The sequence below is a fragment of the Catharus ustulatus genome, chromosome 3, assembly GCF_009819885.2.
Source record: "Catharus ustulatus isolate bCatUst1 chromosome 3, bCatUst1.pri.v2, whole genome shotgun sequence".
Taxonomy (NCBI): domain Eukaryota; kingdom Metazoa; phylum Chordata; class Aves; order Passeriformes; family Turdidae; genus Catharus; species Catharus ustulatus.
In genome coordinates, this window is record NC_046223.1 from 50130536 (window position 1) to 50151635 (window position 21100).

The window sequence follows — 21100 nt, forward strand, 5'->3', positions numbered from 1 at the left end:
ATTTTATTGCAATTAAATTCAACTATCAAGAAAAATCACAGCAGAAAAACATGTGGAGATGTAAAACAAGAACTGTTTTAGAAAGTATCCTTAGTTTCTCTAAAACAGACAATAGGAAATGACATCAAGAAAAACCATTGTTTGACATTAGCCACTGACAAAGCTGGCAGCAGCAGATATTATGTCTGTTATTAAAGCTTGCAGCTGACTGGAAATAGGTGTTTCTGTATGCAAACTATTACATATGGCCTTCTATAATATCATATTTCAAAGAAAGCTCATATTGAAGCATCAAAATATTAATTTAATTTCTGGCTATTTTTGATCTTTATGTGAAATTTATGCTATGCTTGTGTTGGATTTGCCAAATGAAGAACATTTAGAGTAAATCATCTTGATACGAAACCCCCTACGTATTTAGTCATTCATACATGTACATTATCATTTTTTCATCACCTTATTCAAAAGCTACCAAAAATCTTAATTTTGGATTCCTTGTTCTTGCCCCAACCTTTCACTGTTTGCTTTTTTTCCTTCCCAAATCCCAGTGATTAACAAAATCTTACTTGTTGTGGACTTCCAACATTATTTTCAAAGTTTTCTGAGGATAAAGATTCCTCTCTTAATATCAGTGCATGTTCCTGTACAAGGTCTGTCTTGGAAGAAGATTTGCTGTCTTTTGATGAATTATTACTTCCTTTTTTAAATTGTCCGGTTTCCAATCCCTTCTTTGTACTACTTTGAATAATCTGTAGGTTTTTTACTGCAGGATGACAAAAAAGTCCAGAAGTTCTATGAATTACTGGTGTGAGGTAGAAAGATGCCCCCAGAAAGTATCAGAAAGAATTAGTATAGTCCATTTTCTCATACTGGATTATATTCACAAGTTTCCAAGTAAAATGATGTTTGTTACAAATACTACCCTGATTTCATTTTGCATGCAAGTCACAAATATCTTCAAAGTAAACAATGAGAAAGTTGAGACTGTGTATATGACTCTTATTACTGTTTATAAATTGTTCACCTCAAAGCCCATGCTTCTTTCCTGCATTAACCACCACAGCACCATGCTACACATTACAAAACAGAGATAGCCTAGTGCTCCCCATGACAGGATCCCTTTGTGGCTAACCTAATTTAATAAATTGTGCAAAACTGGATGAAGGGAAGAGGTGCATTGGCCATGGTTCTGGCAATGCATAGCCTTACAGAAGTCTCTTATCTAATTTCTTTGTGTCAACCTTAAACAAAGATCATAGCTAACTTGAGCTAAAAAAAGGTCAGTCTTGAAAGGAGATATAAAACTATTTGCGATCTATCCTTTATCAGTGTGTGTAATTGTCACCTAAGGAAATGTTCATATGGGGAAACAGTGAAAACTGGAATGTTCTGAAGAACGGCTGGCACAGAAATATTAACCCAGAAAATGTAAATTTGTTTTCTTTTATAATGCCGTTGAAATGTGTGATATTCTTTTGTCTGCATGTCTGCAGAGAAAGTAAAGAGAATTCTAAAAGAGAACCTCTCATAGAAAATTGAATAAGGACAAAGAAAAACACCTCTAGGGAAGCAGTTTCACCTGTGTTACACTAACAGCTGGACCATCACCTGGAAAAGAGATATCGTTTTGACTTCACTGAGGACAAGAGGCTTTACTCCTCCAAGGGTTTATTCTATAAACAAAGCATGATACTGCATCATTGCAACACTTCAAAAGAAAAATGCACACTTTCATGCATGTTGATGAAAAATCCAGGGAAATTTACAGGAGGTGGCAGAATTATTAGACAGATCCAACAAAATTTACTGGTGGTGTGTCAAAGTATAAATGCCCAATCAGAGGTTAAGTGTGCCCCTAGAAACTCAAATAGAACCAGGAAATATTGTTTCTTATGAAAGCCAAATATCATGGATTACTTCCTAGTGCATCTTTCCTCTGCACAAGCCAGTGCTTCCTTGTTCCTAAAAAAAGCAGTAGAAGTCAGGAAATCAAAAAAGACCTTGCAGAGATGGTCTGTTAAAGAAGTCTCAAACTCCTAATCAGAAGTTGAGTTGCTCTTCTGCATTGCATTCCAAATCCAATTCCAAACCAGAGCCATCTCTCTTGCTGTCCTTGTGGCAAGGATGTTTGTGAGAGAATGTGAAGGAAGACAATACTTGGTTTCTTTTAAACCGTTTTTTAGGGTGCTGGAACTCCATGGCTGTGAAAGGTATGCCTAAGCAAGCCTGTAACTGTGGAATAATTTCTCACTCAGTTGCTGCTGAACTTTCTAAGTATCAGTTAACTTTCCATGCTGTGAAGTTGAGAGCAGACGTAATTCACAGTTGTTAGATTATTAGGTCTTTCACCAGAAGGAACCAAAATCATGAGGCTTTCACTCAATAGAAATGCATTTAGATGAATAAGAAACAACAAACAAAGACCTGAATCTTGAATATTCTACATCTGCAAGAAAACCTGCTGCAAAGAGACAATTTGTATTCCAGAAGCAAGAATAACTACATAAAGACATTTTCTAATTGCATAAATTTGCCTTAGGCTACCATTTGCAACATTTGCATAAAGGTTTCTAGTCAGGAATGATCTTCAGTGCCTGAGCACTGTTAGCAAGGGTCACTGGATATAATTTACAAAAGGGCAGCTTTAAAACAGCGAGGCCACGGAGATGTACTCCCTTGGAGTCAATAGAGAGGTGAGCTCCACTCCACAATGTGTTGTGGTTGGGGCTTTAGGAGATGTGCACTACCCTGCGCAGGACCCTACCTCTACCAAGCAAGATAGGTGGAGTTCAAGGGAGGTTGTATTCCATAGGCTGCAACTGGTTTTCATGAATACCTTGCTGTTCTCCTCTTCTCTCTCTCCTAAACCTGAAGAGCTTGAATATTGAACAATTCTATAAAGATTTTCCCAGAGGAAGGTCTGCCATGAAGGTAATTCATCTCAGAATGGTGGAATCCCCTATAACACACAATCTGCTTCCCTTGCAGGAAAGAGCCCTTGAAAAAGCTCCTCAACATACACACATAATAATTCTCGCAATGGTCACCAGGTGGTGCTGTAACACCAAATTATTTTTATCACTACATAGAAAAATATGTCACTCTTGGTTTTCCTAAGTTCTGGCTAGAAGAAACTTCTACCTACCTCGCCTCTAGATTCAAACAACTATCTGAAAGGTATTTTGATACTCTTTAGGATTGTATCAGACTGTTACTGTGGAAAATAAAAGGATTGTGAGCATACACCTGCCCCTCTGTGCTTATGCAACTGTTGTGCTTGTATCAACAAAACAGTGTGGAACAATGTGTGTGTCAATGCCTAAGTCCTTTATTGTCAAACAAATGTTCAAGGTCCAAATCATCTGCTACATTTCAGAAGAGGTAAATATATTCACAACCAGTTGGTTTAATGTAGTTTTTCAGCTGTAAAAGACATTAATAGAACAGCTATGTCTGGAGATGAATTAACAGGTTGGGCAAGGGAGATAATGATTTGGTGATGCTTGCACAATAATATCACTTAAGAGAATTACTGGCAACACAGTGATCAATTCTATGAGAGACAAAACGTGTGGTAGTGGATAAGTCTCAAATTCAGGGATTGTATGTGGCTTAACTAACAAGGCTGGTGCCAATGGTATTACCCATGCCAATGATGTTTTCTGATTATTCTTATTCTGAGAAAACACATTTTTAGAGAACAAAGAATTACTGACAGAAGGAATCTTGTTATATTGAGTATCACTTGTACATCTTCCTGAACTTGGCATCAGTATTCCTCAGTGTTTCTATGTTGTGATTGTACAGGCCATAAAAACAGTTTTGACAATAGCAAAGATACATGTTTTTACAATGGCATAAACTGAACCACTACTGAACCTAGAGACACTCAGTAGATTGGGTAATACCGTACTGTCATACTGGCTATATCGAGTGCATTTCATAATATTTTCATTTAATTTGGATGCTATGAAAGATTCTACACTAAGTATCTTCTTTGTGATATACAGGATGTATATTAATAGAAAAGAACTTCAGTGCTAAGGCCAATAGGTCCAGTAACGAAAAAAAATATAAATATTACAAAAAAATAAAAGTAACAGTAAAAAAACCCAACAAACAGTGACAACTTCACAATCATTCATTCCAAATGGCAACTCTGTATATATTCACATACACACTTAAAGAGCATCAGACCAATAATTTCATCTTCAAATATAGCCTAATATTATAACATGATTTCATGGCTACCACTGCTAGGCCCTTGTACAAAAACCTTCCTATTTTCAATCAGAATGTAACAGATATTTCAGTGAATAATTCACAGTGGAATAAATTAATTTTAAATTAGCAGAAATTATTTGTATCATAGCACATTACAGCTAGAATGTTTTTGTCTGATTTCTGAGGATGTTTTGCAAAGTTCTCACATATGTGTCCTGGTAAATTTGCAAAAGCAAAACAACACTTCTAGTTATTTTGCCCCATCCTGTCCCTTTCAACATCTGGTGGAACCCATTTCTTTTCTCTGTCACTTGATTGTGCCTTTTAACTTATTTCAGTCACCAGACTATCACCTTTGAAATAAGACAGTCTCCCAAAACAGTTTCTCCTTCGCTTTACTGAGGGTAGATTGGCAACTTATTGCCACTATTGTGATGCTGATCCTAAGCTGATCTATTTTATACTTTGTGTTTCTGTTTCCACCAGTCTACTATTAAGTTTACTAGTCCACTTCCACATTCCAAAAACAGTAACCAAAAATAGCTACTCATTATCTTGGTAACTCAGAGAGAATCATGACAGCTTCTGTCTGACTTCCTTTAAAACCCTAATGTATTTATCTGATGAATTACATTTCAAGAGCATGGTCTTCATAGGATTAAATTTTACATTTCTGGTAATAACAAGATGCAGTTGAGACAGAAATCAAGATGTTTCATAAATATGATTAAATTAATTATTTTTTTCCCATAAAGCATTGGAATTTCATATTACACATTATGCTAAGGAATCATATTATAAAACTCCGCAGTTCAAAATAATGGAGGTGAGCAGATTAAATATAATGCTATTTTGGGCTTTAGCAAAGCAATAATTCAGTATTTGAACAATTTGTCTTTGCCTTAGGTTCCCAATATGCTGAAACAGGCACAGATTTACAGAAGATTTATTGTTTAGAAGTCTTCATAGAAGGACTGAAGACTTTCATATCCTACAAATCTTATGTATAGTAGTGTCCATGGAGAGTACAGTAGCAGACTTGTTGGCTTATAAACATTTTTTTTTTGATTTAAGCAAACTTGTAATTCTTATGAAGACTTAATTTTAAAATTGAAACACAACTATAATGTCCAAAATAGTACACAAATAAAATGGAAATTGTGTGATTTAGAAAAGAGAAAAAACTTCCAAACAACAAGGAAAACAAATGTAGATTATCAAAGAAGATGGCATGGCAGTAGCCTCTGAATCTATTATGTGTAAGAAAGATAGGGGAGCCAGGCAGATGGTACTTAATTCTTGTTTAAAATTACCTGAGCACTACAGGGTCTATTGTTCAAAATATGTCTAAGAATTATGTACCCTCATTCAATTGTACTTTTTGGTTTAGAACAGTAAAATTAAAGATCGATGAAGAGAGTAGGGAAAAATAGTATTTATACAGTTATATATATATAGTTACTGTAAGAATGTATATCCTGAAGTGAATAAAATTATTAAATATAGCATACAATACTTACACTGGGAGTTCAGAAGTGATTGATTGTTCCAGAAATTAAAAACTGGGATGACAGCATTGCCCTTTCCAATGACACTTGTAATTTCCTTCTCATTATCTAGGACTTGTAGTTTAATGAACACATCTGAATTAGAGGTCTGTACTTGCAATGTGGCAGTATGTGGTGCCGTGACTTTTATAAAATACCTAAAGAGGAAGAAAAAATTATAGCAATATAACCAACTATACCTAATCATTCTCTTTTAGGAAAGTATCTAAATGTTGTGCTGAACTGGAAGAAAACACTTAAAACTGAGTTACAAATCAACTGTTTTCTTGGAATCTGATGGGCTAAGCTTCCTGTAGTGAAGTTTAGTGCAATGAATCAACAAACAAAGCAAATGCTGCTGCTGAAAAATGGGGCGCTCTAGCTATTTCTTTTTTTACCAAAGTATCTGAGGCAGAAAAATTATTTGCTTTCAAAAGGGTAGGGATATCTCTTTTGATAGCAGTAGCTACTTTGGTCAGCTTAAAAAACTGTGGCGTTAAAGACCTGTGGAATCAGACTCTGAGAACAAAATTCAAATAATTGCTATGTTGTTCAGTTATGTTGTGACCCATTGCTTTATGTATTATATGCTTTTTGTCCATATATTCAAATTGTTATGACTAATCTCACCAAACAAGCAAAGAAACAACAGCACACAAAAAATCCATCAACCTGACTTCAGCATATTTGGAGTTAAAAGAAAGAAAAAAAAAATATATATAAAGATTGGTAACATCAGAAGGGGAAAGAGAATTAAAATCATCAAGAAAGCGTGCTTGCAAGATTTTAATGCATCTGTTTTGTTTCAATTTCATGTTTTCTTAAAGAGACCTCTATCCCAAGAATAATCCATTGATTTGAAATACTGAAAAAGCATTTAGGAATCAGGATAAATTGTTTTAAAGTTAACCTTCAAAATATACGCATTTAATCAGCTCTAAGCACAGGCCCTGTTGTAGTGCAGTGTGCAGTTCTTTGTGCAAGTACTTCAGTATAGCAATTTAGTAATGGTCAGTTCAGAACTCAGAACAGATTTTAATGAACTTTAAAAAAGGATTAATAAAAACTAAATCACATGTTTGTTAAATATAGTCTCCTAAAAGAATCAGCATGCTAAGATAAAATACATATAATTTTTTCTGCCAATACTGCAAGATGGAAATTGGTCTGATATTTTGGGGAAAAAAAGTGTTCTATTTCTGTATTAACTAAAGCTTTATTCCAATAGCTGAAAAATGAGATATAATTTTATGTCTCCTCCCTCCTGCAAAATTTTGATTTTAATACATGTTTATTTCCCAAAAGTACTACGGAATTTCAGTAATTGGCCTATGGATAATAGAAATGCTTATAGAAATGCAAAATACGGAATTTTGATTTTAAAGATATAGTCTGTGTACTTCACACCTGTTCTTCATTAAATAGCAGCAATATTCATAAAAAACACTTTCACCAATCAAATGTTAATTTGATAGTCCATAAAATTCAGATATTTGCATCAACATTCTCCCATTCAAAGAAAGAGGAAAGGAACACACATTTCTGGTTAGGGATGGTTAATATAAAAGCCAAAATTTATTAATTATTTTCTCAATATTTACCTAAACAGTAGGAACTCATCGTTGGGTATGTAATGTTCCTTAAATTGTTGGGTAGAATAGCTATTGTTTACAGCCTCACGAGAGAGAAATGGAAGGGCACTATGGGAGCTGATGAAGCGGAGTTTCCATTTCCCACCTGGCACAGGTTGGTCACCAGTGTGCGCCTCAGCCACAAAAGTGTATCCTTTCTGACAGGGGAAAACAAGTAATTATTACATGGCAATAACACTACTCAACAGGCACTCTGTGACTACATGCAACACGCTTTTTGTTCATTACACTTATTAATATATAATATAATAACATGTCCTTCATCAGCAATATTCTTATAACTCCAGCTTATTCTAAGTTATGGAGCAACTCTTTTTTTCGCAATTTATATTTGGCAAAAACATCTAACAGAATGCTGACAGGTGTTTTTAGGGGTAGTTACAACTAAAGTCCTTAAGTCACTTTCTAACCATATTATTTGATGATTTAAAATCCTCCTTCATGCTTAGTCAGTGTGAAAGGAGGGATGGATGAGTTTGCTCCATGGAAATTTAGAGATGAGGTTTCTTCAGTCTTCAAACCTGAGGTTAAATTACATTTGCCCTAATTTAATAATGCCACTGCAGATACAGCATGAAATTACAAGATATTAATCTTCTTTTTATGAAGACATTAATTTAAGAAAAAAATATTTCTAGTATTAGAAAATTCAAGTTAAAAATAATTAAAAATGCCACATAAAATTAATAAAGCTGATACAGATTTAGGTGCTCTTTCTGAATCCTGAGAATAGGAATATGAGGAGCCAGGATATAACATTAAAAGTTTCAAACTTTGATTAACTTCTATTTGTGAAAATGAAGGTAATATGAATGTGATTACTTGAAAGGCAGGGACAGCAAAAAGAGATGTAAGGAGTGAAATGGCCACTTGTAATGTTGCAGGGAAACTCAGATTTAAGTCTGTTCTTCATTTAGTGTAACTAGATCTACTATCTCCCTATTTCAAATATTAAAATTTCATGTTCCACCCAGGAAATAGTCCAAATGAAAATTCTTTGAAAGGCTTTATTTCTTCCAGTCCTCTTCTAAATTTCATTTTAAGAAATCAGCATTTGGCAGCAAAATTCCAGTTTTGCTGAAAAATCCTTACAATAAATAGGGTTGTGATTTCAGGATTATCCAGCAATTCAGGGCTGCAACTCCAGGAGTACTGCATATTTAGAATGAAAGTAAAATAAATTATTCATTATTCCAATTTGTGTAATTGTAGCAGTAAGGCATTTTATGACCTTTAATCCCCACAAAGTTATAGCAATCGCTCAGAGTAACTATTCAGAAGAACTCACTTATTTAAACACCTAGTTAAGCACAGATTTACAGGCCCATCTGTTCTTTTCAAGTACACCTGGAAATGGAGAAGGATTTAGCCAGATATTCAACTCCTTTCCAACAACACAGGATGCATGAGAAGAACAATTTCTCTTGTGTGTACAACTATCTATAAAGATAATCTTATACAATCTTAATTTTTCACTAAAAATATTCAGGAAATTTAGACTTAGGATCAGAAGTTTGTTTAAGTGAGCACTTTCTGACTACTATGAGCAACTAGAAAGCACAATAACTGAATTTTGTGTCTGGTAGGAAGATCAAGTCATGACTGAGAAATAAGAAAATAGATGTCAACAACCCCATTAAATTTATGTCTCTTTCTTAAAAAAAAACCTTCAAGAGGTTTCACTACTTACTTGGATATCTTGTTACAATTCACTGTTTCTAGAATCAGAAAGGATTATTTTCTAATATACTACCCAAATTGAGTTTATGGCAAAGTGAGATGAATCCCTTATGTCTTTCTATGACTAGACAAGAGAAATAACTGGACTATAAGGTGCACCCTTTTGACTAAAATTTTCACCCGAACCCGGAAGCGCACCTTATAGTCTGGTGCGCCTTATATATGAGCAAAAGTTCGGAAATTTGCCAACCTGGAAGTGTGAGCCACGAGCCATGGGGGAGCCGGTGCCACAGGGCTGCAGCTGCTGGATGGAGGCAGGGCCGTGGGGCCGCGGCTGCTGGGTGCAGGCGGGCCCGGAGCCCTGTGGCTGCTGGGTACAGGTGGGCCCAGGGGCCCGCGGCACCCTGGTAGGCATGATCCGGCCCCGGGGAGGCAGGGCTGAGCGGTGGTAGACATTCCCCGGCCTCGGGGAGGCAGGGCCGAGCAGCGGCAGGCATAGCCCAGCCCCACCGCATACAGGCAGGTCCGGGGGTCCATGGCTGCCGGGTTGAGGCGGGGCCTCAGCCAGCAACCGCGCAGGGGGAGCTGGGGCCGATCCTCGCTACTCAAAAAGAGTGCACCTTATAGTCCGATGCGCCTTATATAATGTACAAAGTTGTGAAATTTGCTGACTCCCGGAGGCACACCTTATAGTCCGGTGCACTTTATGGTCGTGAAATTACTGTAACTTGCTCAAATAGACTTCTATTTTCTAGACTAAATATGGTGGTAGCGATGATTTCTTAAACTCTTATCTAAGTAGGTCAACTGAAGCTTGAGTGTTTATCCTTTTTTACAATCTGTTGAAAAGACTTGTGAATAATAAAGAGAGTGGAATTAAAAAAACCCCAAGAACTAAACCAAATCCAGTATCCAGCAGTAGAAAAACCACTAAAAAAAGAAAATTTAATGCAACCCAAAAAAATCCAAATAATGCTAAACAAGTAGCCAATTTCCATCTAGGCTAGAATGACTGCAAAAAGAAGACAGACTTCATTGTTAGTGTGCAGATTTTATCTTCATTGTCAATCATTCTGAAAGGAACTTTAATGTGTTCCAGGAGTGTCTCTGCAGCAGAATAACAGTATCTGTTGACAGGACTCTTTTTTATCTCTGTTGTAAATTGCTGAGTCATAGTTTGGAAGCAGAACTGGTAGGTGCATTTTTTTTTTTAATTAATTTTTGGTAATAATACTGCCATTTAAGAGTTCATAATTTCTTCCTTTATGTACTACATTGTTGACTATTTTTAAAAAATACTGTCACAAAAAAAATTAACAGATTAAAATAATACCATTGTCTTCTGTGTTTACTAATTGCAAAATGTCTCATCGAAATATCAATAGAGCTTTCAAAAACTTGTGCAGGTCCTCTGAAACAATAATCAACTATTTGGAAATAGGAAGAAACAAGCTAAATTGTAGAGCATAAGGCTATATTCTTACTAAAGAACTCAAGAGTTCAGTGATTGAGAAATGCAATAAGAACAAGTAGAAATATACATCATACCTCCACAATTCTGTTTAAACACTCTAAAATCACTCTTTTCTGCCATTAACCACATTTAATATTAAAAAATATAGACCATTAGTTGAGCAAACAATAACAAAAATGTGGCTTTAAGGGGGGACTTCTTCAATAGGGAAGAGCAGGAATCCAATGTAAAGGGCCATTTTCATTGTAATCAACAGAATCACTGAGGCTACTGTGCTGTATCCGTGGGAAGAAAAGACATACCCTTATCATTCCTTATTCAAACTTTTTATGGACACAAGTTAAACATGGGTACAAAGTTTACTATGCTCAGCGTTATGCTTGATAAACAGGAAAAAAGCCCAAACCATCAGCAGCTGGAAAGAGTACAGAGGAGAGAATAATCAAAAGTTTACTAATAAATATTCAGCACAGAAGCAGATCAGTGATGGTCTCTGTTCAAGTTGCTACTAAATAAGGGTGTGCTTTTAAGTAGAACACTATGACACAGCTAAAAATCTCCACAAAATTTGGGCATTTTAATTATTTTTTAAATTTTATTTTTCACAGCAATTTCTTGCATTTACCTGATTTTTGGGATAAACATAAGATGCCACTTTGAAAACCGCAAGTGGCATTTCCTCCTGTGTGTCATTATCGAGAACATGAAGTCTACAGGAAGGGATAGTGGTAAACACCTTTGTCATTACAAGCATGTCTTCTGGGACTATAAATATTTCTCTAAAAAAAAAATTATATCAAAATTATTTTCCCAAATAAAAGGATATGTGCAACACAATGCAAAAAAAAAATTGCCATGTTTTAACCCCTGCCAGCAATTAAGTACAAGGCAGCTGCTCTCTCATTCCGCACACTCAACCCACCTGAGGGAAAGAATTTGAAAGAAAATATAAATGTTGTGTGTTAAGAGCAGTTTAAGAATAGAAACAAAATATACTAATAAATATTATAATAATATTAATATTTTTAATGATGAGGAGAGGGAGAGAGAGTAACAGAACCCAGGAGACACAAATGATGCTCAGTAAAATTGGTTGCCACCAAATGACTAATGCCCAGCCTGTTCCTGTGCAGTGATCAGTCCCCCTTCCAGGTAATCTTCCCCCAATTTATATACTGAACATGACATTCTCTGGTATGGAACATCCCTTTGGCCACTTCAGGGCAGCTGTCCTGGCTATGCTTCCTCACAGATTTTTGTGCACCTCCTTGCTGGCAGAGCATGAGACACTGAAAAGTCCTTGACTTGGGGTAAGCACTCAACAACCAAAACATCAATATCATCAATGTTTTTATCCCCTTAAATCCAAAGCACTCTACCAGCTACTAGGAAGAAAATGAAGAAGAAGAAAATGAACCCTATTCTAGCCAAAGCCAGAACAAGTACATGTCAGAATTTAATGAAAACAGACAGATAAGAAGTAAGTTCTAAAGCAGGTTAATGTATCAATACTGCTTCCTCATAAGAGTTGTATAGGGCTCTGTGAAACTCACCTGAAAACCAGAAACCATGCATTTGGTGGTTGATCAGCATATGTTACTGCATAGTCAGTGAAATACATCTTGCACCATTCATCTTCGTAACAAGGAAACTTTTCAGCTGAATTATGGTTTCTTTTAAACATTTCTCTGGTAAGCAGGAAACAAGATAAAGACTTCAATCTAATCAGGATGGCATATATACATATACTGACTTATGCTGATCATGAAGAACACTACTTTGTGCATGAATGTAATACAACAACATAAAATGTGTTACTAATGTTTCTGTAGTAGTTGTTCATTCTTAAACTAAAAAAGAAATAATGGAGGGATCAGTTCTTTCAGACCTCATGGAAAATTACATACATATTTCTATCTATCAGTCTATCTGTGATTACAGCTGCTTCTAATATCCCAAGGTGGTATGGCTTCTACAAAACTTTACCTCTGTTTTTTTAAATAAATATCAGTTAGCATAACTTCACTTTCTTTATATTAAATTATCATCTGAAGGCTGTGGAATTATTAGGAGATTAAAATCCTTTTATTTAGTTTTAGAACTTTTTGGAACAGCAAAGGAATAAAAGCAAAACTTATTGGCCAAGGTGCTAGATTGTTATATTAAATGAAATTCTGTCAGCTGTTAGTACATTAGCATGATTTTAACACTCAAATGTATCCCTCGGGACAATGCCTATGAACCCCATAAGTTTTATAAGTCTGAAGGCAGACTGAAAACCACATGTAATCTTTGCTGATATAGAAATGCTGCAAATCTAAATTAGATGGCTAATATTTGGAACAAGACTGTGGTGGCAAAGTCCTGATCCCGTCAATGTACGTGGGTTTTACAAGACTAGAAACACTAAAAGGTGAAATAAAATTATACCTGGTGTTAGTGTTGCTCAAATTGCTGGTTATAAGGAGTGAGGATTTATATCCACAGGCAGAAATTATTGCCAGTTTTCACTCCTTATCCCTGGAATAACTGATTTACTGCTAGATCAGTTGTGTGAACATTTGCAGAGAGATTTTTGGAGAACTTAATGGAAATATGTAATCTCCAAAGAGGCTTGCAAAGGACTTCATGAACACTGTTGAAATTAGAATAGCCATATTTCCAAAAGCTGTAATAAAATATCAGGGAAAGTGTAGAAATACACCTACTACATTTCTACTACCTAGAAATACATCTACTTTCCTTCAAGCAAGTACAACAAAAAATTGCCCTGGTGAGATAATAAACTGGGTATAATTAATTAGTGAAGCTATCTGCTTTCTACTGTTAACCATGAATGTTTAACAGATAGCACAAATCAAAAAGTTTCTTTAAATCAACTGGAGAACTGCTTAACTAAGGAATCAGTATCAGATCTATACTTAGGGAGCAGCCTACCAAATACTAAATAATTAAATACATGCAAAAGGTAATATTTTAGCTCAAGCTGAAAAAATCTGTATCATATCGAAAAATTAGATTGTACTCATATAGGGTACCAGAATAAAGCACAGCAAATATATCTAGTAAAAATATTTCATCCTTTCCACCAGGGTTTTGTAATTTTGACATTACTAATGCTCTTCCGTATTTATTTTGTGAAAAAAACAGTTTGTGACAACTGTGCCATAAAATAATTTGATTTATTGCATGATTACCTTAGCAACATTACAGCATACTCTTCAAAATTTAACTCAATCATAGTCCACAGGTTTTTCAAAGTTTCTTCAACATCAGTGTTTTCTTTAGTACCTAGAGATAATAAAATAAGTTAGAAAATATAACACCCAATTTTGCTATTGTTCTAAATTTACACCTGCCAAATACTTTTGAAAAATGCCACTTGCACAAGTAAATTGCCTTATTTATTTGGAGTTTTACAGAAGTCTCACTGAGCTGAAAACTGTTTTTTCTTTTGACAGAGCATATTCCATTTATCATCATCTTTGTACTTTTCAGCACTCCTACAATTGCAAAAAATGATGTGATCAATATTTTCTCCAATTTACAGTTTTTTCACTGTAACATGTTGTGGTGACATGTGGTAATCTGTCCTTAGAGAATAGGCTATTTAACTCCCAGCAACTTTCCTCTGCAGATACCAGGAATGGGTAGGGAAGTACCTAAACTACCTGTGTAGCTAACAGGAAAAGAATTGGGCAGCTCCAATGGGTAATTCATCCCATCCACGCTGGATAACTCACATAACGGATGTGTTGTAATCTCAGTGTGTCTGCTTCTATACATGGAATACAGATGAAGACTAGACTGATTTTAAAGTTTTCAGTAGTACAATATAAATGTTGGTTTATTCCAATAAATACCTTATTGTTTTTAAAATAAGTCACTTTTTCTAACTCAAATGTGTCTGGATTCAAGGCACAAACTTGGAATCTCAAACTAAAGATCGTCTTGTTAACCCTTTGGGTATTGGCCTAAAGATACTGTTAACCATCAAATTCCCTTCCTGGTGTGGGTACTTAAAGATTATAGCAAAATCTTTTCTCATCTGGTCTTTCTGAAATTACAAACTAACAACCTAAGTACAAGGTCTATATTTAATTCCAATCCTTACAACTTTACTCAGAATTTTGCAGTTGTTATTTTTCTTTCTCCCTGGACTGCAGACACTGCACTTCGACACAGCTGAGATAATAGAACTGCTGAATAGTTCTATGCTATGAAATGTGCTACAAGTCCTGAACCGCTATGCAAGATTTCTCTATCTCTATGCACAAGAATGAAGGATAGTATCAGTACAGGATCTTTGGAGGACAGCATCAGACTTCGAAGCTGTGTGTGTTCCACTGACTGCTCATTTTGATGCTTAGGTTCTTGTATGATTTCCTTAACATTTCCAGAAAAAACCCCTAACATTTAGCCCAGCTCCAACCTAAATCTACATTAATGTAAATGTAAATGCTGTTTTAGTATCTATGCAAATCTAGGGGGCTGTATCTTTCAGATACTTTTTTGTATCATATGTGCTAAGTGGTTAAGTGCATATAATAAAACTACAAGTTCTAATTCATTAGCTTTAGTTAATTTTACCTAGATATTAATTAGTAAAAACTCTTTACAGAGATTTAAATATGATTAATTATGAAATGTTATTGAAAGGCGTTTTTAAATGACACACCTGGTTCTCTGCTCTTCAGTATTTTCCTAATATAGGTCCCTCTCCAGATGGTTTGAATTTTGAGAGCTGCTGCTTCTTCTTCAGATGTGGGAGTTCGATTCTCCCAACTACTAGGGGATTTCTCCTCACTGCACTCTGAAGGAACGGAAGAATTAGTAACATCAACAAAGCTGGAAGTCCTGTAGCTGCCTGTAACGAATTTTAAAAGGAAAACAAATAAACAACAAACACAAAACAGCATAGAATGATTTCAAGCATAAAACTTCTATAATGAAAATATCACTCTTGAAATTTTTTTTTAATCATAAGTTGGAGAAAATATGCCCTATAATTACACAAAGTCCAAATGTCAGCAACTTTGCTAATTACAAACATCAAATAATTTATTTTTTCTCTTCTGGAAATGGAAAGTTGTTGAAGAACATTTTTTGAAATTACATCTCCTGCTGTAATTTCAAAATATTCTTCCAAACATGAACTAAAAGGATTTGATACACTAGAGCCTGACTCTGTACACAGCTTAAAAGAGCTTCACAAGATTTAAGTAATTCTGTCTCTCAATCTGATAATTCTATTCAGTAATAATATCAACACCAGTGTGGTTCAAAACCTTTTACTTAGTTTTCACAAAAGGAGACACAGGATAAGGGTAAGATCTATGATAAAGGGAGAGTTCATTTTTCTGACTGACTTTATGTTACCAAGGAGTTTTGAAGTGGAACAGAAGTTAGTGGGTTCTGCCAGGTTAGCAGTGAGCTCTTTGAAGGCATTCTTGTCTAGAAATTACCTTCCTGGGAGCCATCAGCACCAGTACTGAGGAAAGGGTGGAGACCAACACTCCAGTGCCGGGGGGATAGTTTGGAACGTTACACACATGGAACAAAGGGATCAAGAAAGCATGATAAAGGAAATAGTGCTGCAAAAGGAAGTACCAACAAACAAAAAGGAGAACAGGAATCTGCTTGAAAAATATAGACAGCATTTCAGGCAAACAAACTATCTTAAGATACTGCTTTCATCAGCCAGATCCCACATTTCAATCTAATCCCTTTTACTCAATATTGCTAAATTTGGCTGTGTTCTCAAGCTATCATTTCTCATCAGTATTACATTTCCAAACCTAGAAAGCTTCTTTAATACTTGGGGACTGGAAGATTACACAAGCCCACTTCAGTACAAACCAGATTAGAACTCAACAATATGAATGGAACAACCACTTTTACAAAACAGAAGCATATAATCAATCACAGAATAATCTAGATTTGAGTGGACCACTCGGTCATCCGGTCCAATCCCACATCCAAAGCCAGATGAATTCAGAATAGGTTGCTTCTGTTCTTGAATAAATGTCCACTCCATTTTTTAATACTTCCGTAACCAAGGAGATCTCATAATTTAAGTGGGCATTCTTTTCCAGTTTTTGACTAGCCTCATGGTGAAAAATGTTTTCGTAATATCCAACGGGAATTTAACATGTTCTAAGATGTGTCCTGTCTGTGCAGCTCTGGAAAGGTTTTGGCTCTCCCATTCATTCATCACTGTAACACATTTCAAAATTAATTTGTTCAATCTACAAACTTGTCTATTTTACAATTAAATAACCCAGTGGCAAGATGAGTTCTGACCCCACTAATCATTGTCTTCATGGAAGGGAAATAGGTAAGAATATCCTAACATGGAGCAGAAATCAATAATGTAGAAAAGCAAATACAAAAAGTATTGGTGTGGCATTGCCCTGTGAACCAGCTGAAAACTTCATCCACTGAAGATGTCAAATGGACTCCATAACTAGAAATAAATACCTATACCTCCAGAAATAAAACATTTCATTTGTGAGAATAAAGAATATATGGATATACAGTAAGTTAGTTAAATGTTAAACTGTTTCTGAAAATTAAAATATAAAAAAATTATATGGGCTGTCACACAGAAATCAATTCTATTTATAGAAACTGTCAAAAGTTACTGCAGATCAGGAAATAACCCCAAAATTACGAGTATTTATTCCTAAAGTATAAATTCCCAAGGAGGTTCTTTTTTGTTCTAATTTTTTAATTCAATGTCATAAGAACAAAAATATTTTCCTTTGCAACATTTAAGGCAAAATAATGAGGTCTAAATTAAATATTCTGATCTTTCAAAGCTTTTTTTTTTTACTTAACATTTCTTAATATTTTTTCTTATAAGCAGAGAAATGTATACTGTGAAATGCTTTGAATCAATCAGTCTTGAACTAGTGAATGCTTTAAATCCATCAATATTGAACTACTGGATATTTCAAATCTAACATTATGACTGAAAACAGATTTGTCAAAAATCTCTGACATGCCTTAGCTGTTAATCAGAAGACACCATGCTAATAATAAAACTGAAGCTTTCAAAGCAGCCTAGCAAGATACTGTTCACCATAAAACCACTGCAGTTTTCCTGGAGGCAATGTAGGAATGATTTTTTTTGAAAAAGCAGTATTTTGCATGTACACAAGAGGCACTTTACATATTCAATCAAATAGTGACACACATTCCATCACCCCTTACTGGAACTCAAATTCAAATCCAAAGTGCAAGAAGAAATGGATGTTCAGAATTCTCTTTTCCATCACACGACACGATAAATCAATCATCTTAACCTATGCTTCTGGAGGAAAGAGAAGCTTGCTCTGGAAAAGAACTGGGCAAAACTTCCCAAATACAGTTTCACAGTTGAGATAAGCTCATAGAGAACAGCTTGACTTCCAGCTAAAATTTCAGATCAGAAGGTTTTAAGAGAACTGCACACAAAGGACACTCCACTTCCAAAGTGGAATTTATCCATGAGAAAGAAATGTAGCCCTTGAAATGTGCCTAAATGACTGTCAATTGTTTAAAACTCCTGAAAATCAGTGCCACAGACTTCTACTGTCTCACTGCTGGGCCCAATGAAACCAGGACAAGGTAAACCAAGAACATGTGAAACAGAGAGCAGGCATCCTGATATGCTTTCTTTCCCAGGAAGCATCACATACCTCTGTAAGTTCAGTACCTTATGACTGCCCAAAGTTCTGCAGGGTTCCTTTATTCACTCTCCTTTCAGAATACAACAGAAGAGCCATGCTATGGTGAAGCACTCAGTTTTAGATACTTCCATCTTCTTTCCATATGTTCACATGGCACAGTCATCCGCTTGTTTATTGTGGCTCTTCTACTAATTACTCCATGGGCATGGATGATACAGTCAAATAAATATGCCTACATAATTTTCAGGATGGTTTCTCAGAAACCTTAGCAGACATGATCACTAACTGCAGTACATCATAATATCCTTGCCCTTGGTAAATCTAGATATTAATTCAGCACACAGTGGAAAATGAATATGCCAAAATAAAATGGAGGTGCTGTTTCAAAAAAAGGTCATATTTGACCTGATATACTTGCAGACACAGACAACAAAAATATTTCATTCATCAGTTGTGGTAGTTTACACTGCTGTCTGTTAGGTTCCAAAGGGTTACAACTTCAGGTCTTGACAAGATTTGAGCAACTAATCCGACAATGCAGCAGTGCTAATGTGGGGGCGGGGCATTCAGCAGATGACAATCCTTCGAGGCCTTTCTACAATGCAGTTTTCCTGCTATCTACTGCTTTTTCCCCTGACAGTTCACTTGGTTTATGCTTTATTTCTTTAGAGTTCTGGATGGAACCTGAACAAAAGCATGCATTTACTCCAAAGCAACCTTTATTAAGCAGGGCAAAATGTCAATAAAGGTCAAAAAATGTCCAATATCAATAAAACCAAAGGGAAACCTTTGGTTTTCCGGTTCAATAAGGATCTCTTGTAATTTAATTCTAGAAAAGCAAATAATTTAAAAGGTTATATTGGACACTGGAAGAAACAAAACTGGAACAGAACTTACTTTCTCTGTATATTTATTCCACTTTTTTGATTCACTGCCCAACTCCTAAAAAATATTCTGTCACAGTGGATTTTGTATTTTAGTAATTTATATGAGATCTTTGCTACAACCTGTCAACTGTGCTAATTATTCAAACCTATTTTAAAAATGTCTTCTAATGCTGACAAGTGTTTAAGATTTTTTGGGTTTTTTTAGAATACAGAAATCAGTAGCACAGTCAATTTTAAAAAATGTGGCAGGTGTTGTTTACTTTAAGTTGTGTGATAAATGTCAATTTGCTGACCTTTGTAACATACTCTTTTCATGGGATGCAATTCTTTGAAAAATACCTGATGTCTCACAGGAAGAATAACCTTCAAAAGAGAGGAGATTCAGAGGAAAGTTCCCAGTAAGGAGAAACAAGTGTACAAGTATACAATTATGTGTTTTCTTAAAAGGACAAAAGTATTATTACATTGTGTCAGTAATGATATTGTGTACATTTTCATTTAGTTTTTTACACTATTTTTCCAGAATAAACTGTCTCATCAAAAGGAAATTAGTATCATTTTGTTTGATCAAGTGGAAACACTTTATTCTGTAAGTTCAGAAGACAAAGAAAAAGGTAGTCCCCATAAAAAGCCTTCAAATGGTGATCATGTCTCTTCTCACCAATCAGGTAAATTATTTTTCTGTTGTGATATGAAACCATATACATAAGGCTTTTATTGGTAAACTAAATGCTAACACTAATAGATTAAAAAATTACAGAGACTGAAAAATAAGTTCTGAAATGGAAAAGAGCCATATTTTTGGTTGCCTGACAAACTTAATTCTAACTGCATAAAACTCCAGCTTGCATAAAAAAAATGAAACAAAGAAACAGTGGGAAGAGAATTATCTCTGCTTCTAATAAATACTTTGGCTCCTCTCCGAGTACATTTAGGTACACAGCACACCCTTACCACAGGCTAGAGAAGAAACAGATGTTGCTGTAGCCAGATCCACACCACATAGATATGACTAGCCAGCCAATTTGCCCAGTAACACGGTAATTTCCCAAATAACAAGCTTAAAAAACAAGTAAGCAATAAAGCAAGACAGCAAAAATTAAAATATCCCTCCCCCCAAAACCAAACAAAAAATCTTTCAACCCAGGACTAAAAAACTTTCAATTAAGGTACTGACTCGAGTCTTTCTTGACTCTCATTTTGTGAGCAATGTAGGTATTTAAGCTCTTTTCAGCTGATAATTTGAAAAAAGGGGATGAGGTGCAGTGCAAGAGTTAAAAAATCTGAATGTTTTTTAATGTTTGTCAATACTGACAAATGCAACTCAAAGAAGACCAAGGGCAATTTTATAAATTAACAAAGGGTAAATAGACTTTCTGGAACAAAGAAAAGGATCATTTCTATTCTGAGATGAGCCTCAGATGTCCTGTCAACAGCAAAAGTCTTAGGCTTAAAAATTAACTGTGCCTACGTAAGCAAGAAGAAACAAGAACAGAAAAGGGAAAATAAGAATGGGCAGATATATTTGAAGTGATTGGCAATATCAATACATTACCTGAAAACACAGTGTCGTCCTCAGAAATATGGTCTTTAAAATCCAAAGTAAAGGACCTGAAGGCAAATTTATATCTGTAAAGATCCTTCTTGTCTAATACATATTCGATCAAATACCAAAATGCATCATTGAAAACCTGAAATCATAAAGAGGAAAAGTATTCAAAGAATGATTCATTTATAAAGACTGATTTATATTGCTTCTCATTATTGTTTCAAAAACTGTTTCCCTCTTCTCTTACCCTGTATAAATGAAATGTTTAACTTCCTCTAACAAATACTGTATCTGAAAATTAACCCCAGCTGTAGGATTACAATGCTTCAAGACAACAGTAGAGAGGTGTTTCACACCAGTCTTACAAAATAAGAAAATATTCTACAATGTGTTTTTCACTCAGAAGCATCCTTG

At 35.2% G+C, this 21100-nt stretch overlaps 1 protein-coding gene across 4 annotated transcripts in view; it reads right to left on the bottom strand.

The window, feature by feature from the left end:
• Positions 1 to 21100, bottom strand: part of ADGB (androglobin) — a 107352-nt gene that overhangs the window by 17026 nt on the left and 69226 nt on the right. For 2 of the 4 annotated variants that reach the window (XM_033055511.2, XM_042779122.1), the window contains exons 20-27: positions 20693 to 20828; positions 15256 to 15444; positions 13775 to 13868; positions 12131 to 12265; positions 11203 to 11356; positions 7373 to 7560; positions 5745 to 5929; positions 567 to 763 (exon numbers count right to left, since the gene is read on the bottom strand). In XM_033055511.2, coding sequence (XP_032911402.1) covers positions 567 to 763; positions 5745 to 5929; positions 7373 to 7560; positions 11203 to 11356; positions 12131 to 12265; positions 13775 to 13868; positions 15256 to 15444; positions 20693 to 20828 — 1278 coding nt within the window. The remainder of the gene's footprint in view (positions 1 to 566; positions 764 to 5744; positions 5930 to 7372; positions 7561 to 11202; positions 11357 to 12130; positions 12266 to 13774; positions 13869 to 15255; positions 15445 to 20692; positions 20829 to 21100) is intronic. The other 2 variants (XM_033055512.2, XM_033055513.2) reach the window with 2 other exon arrangements.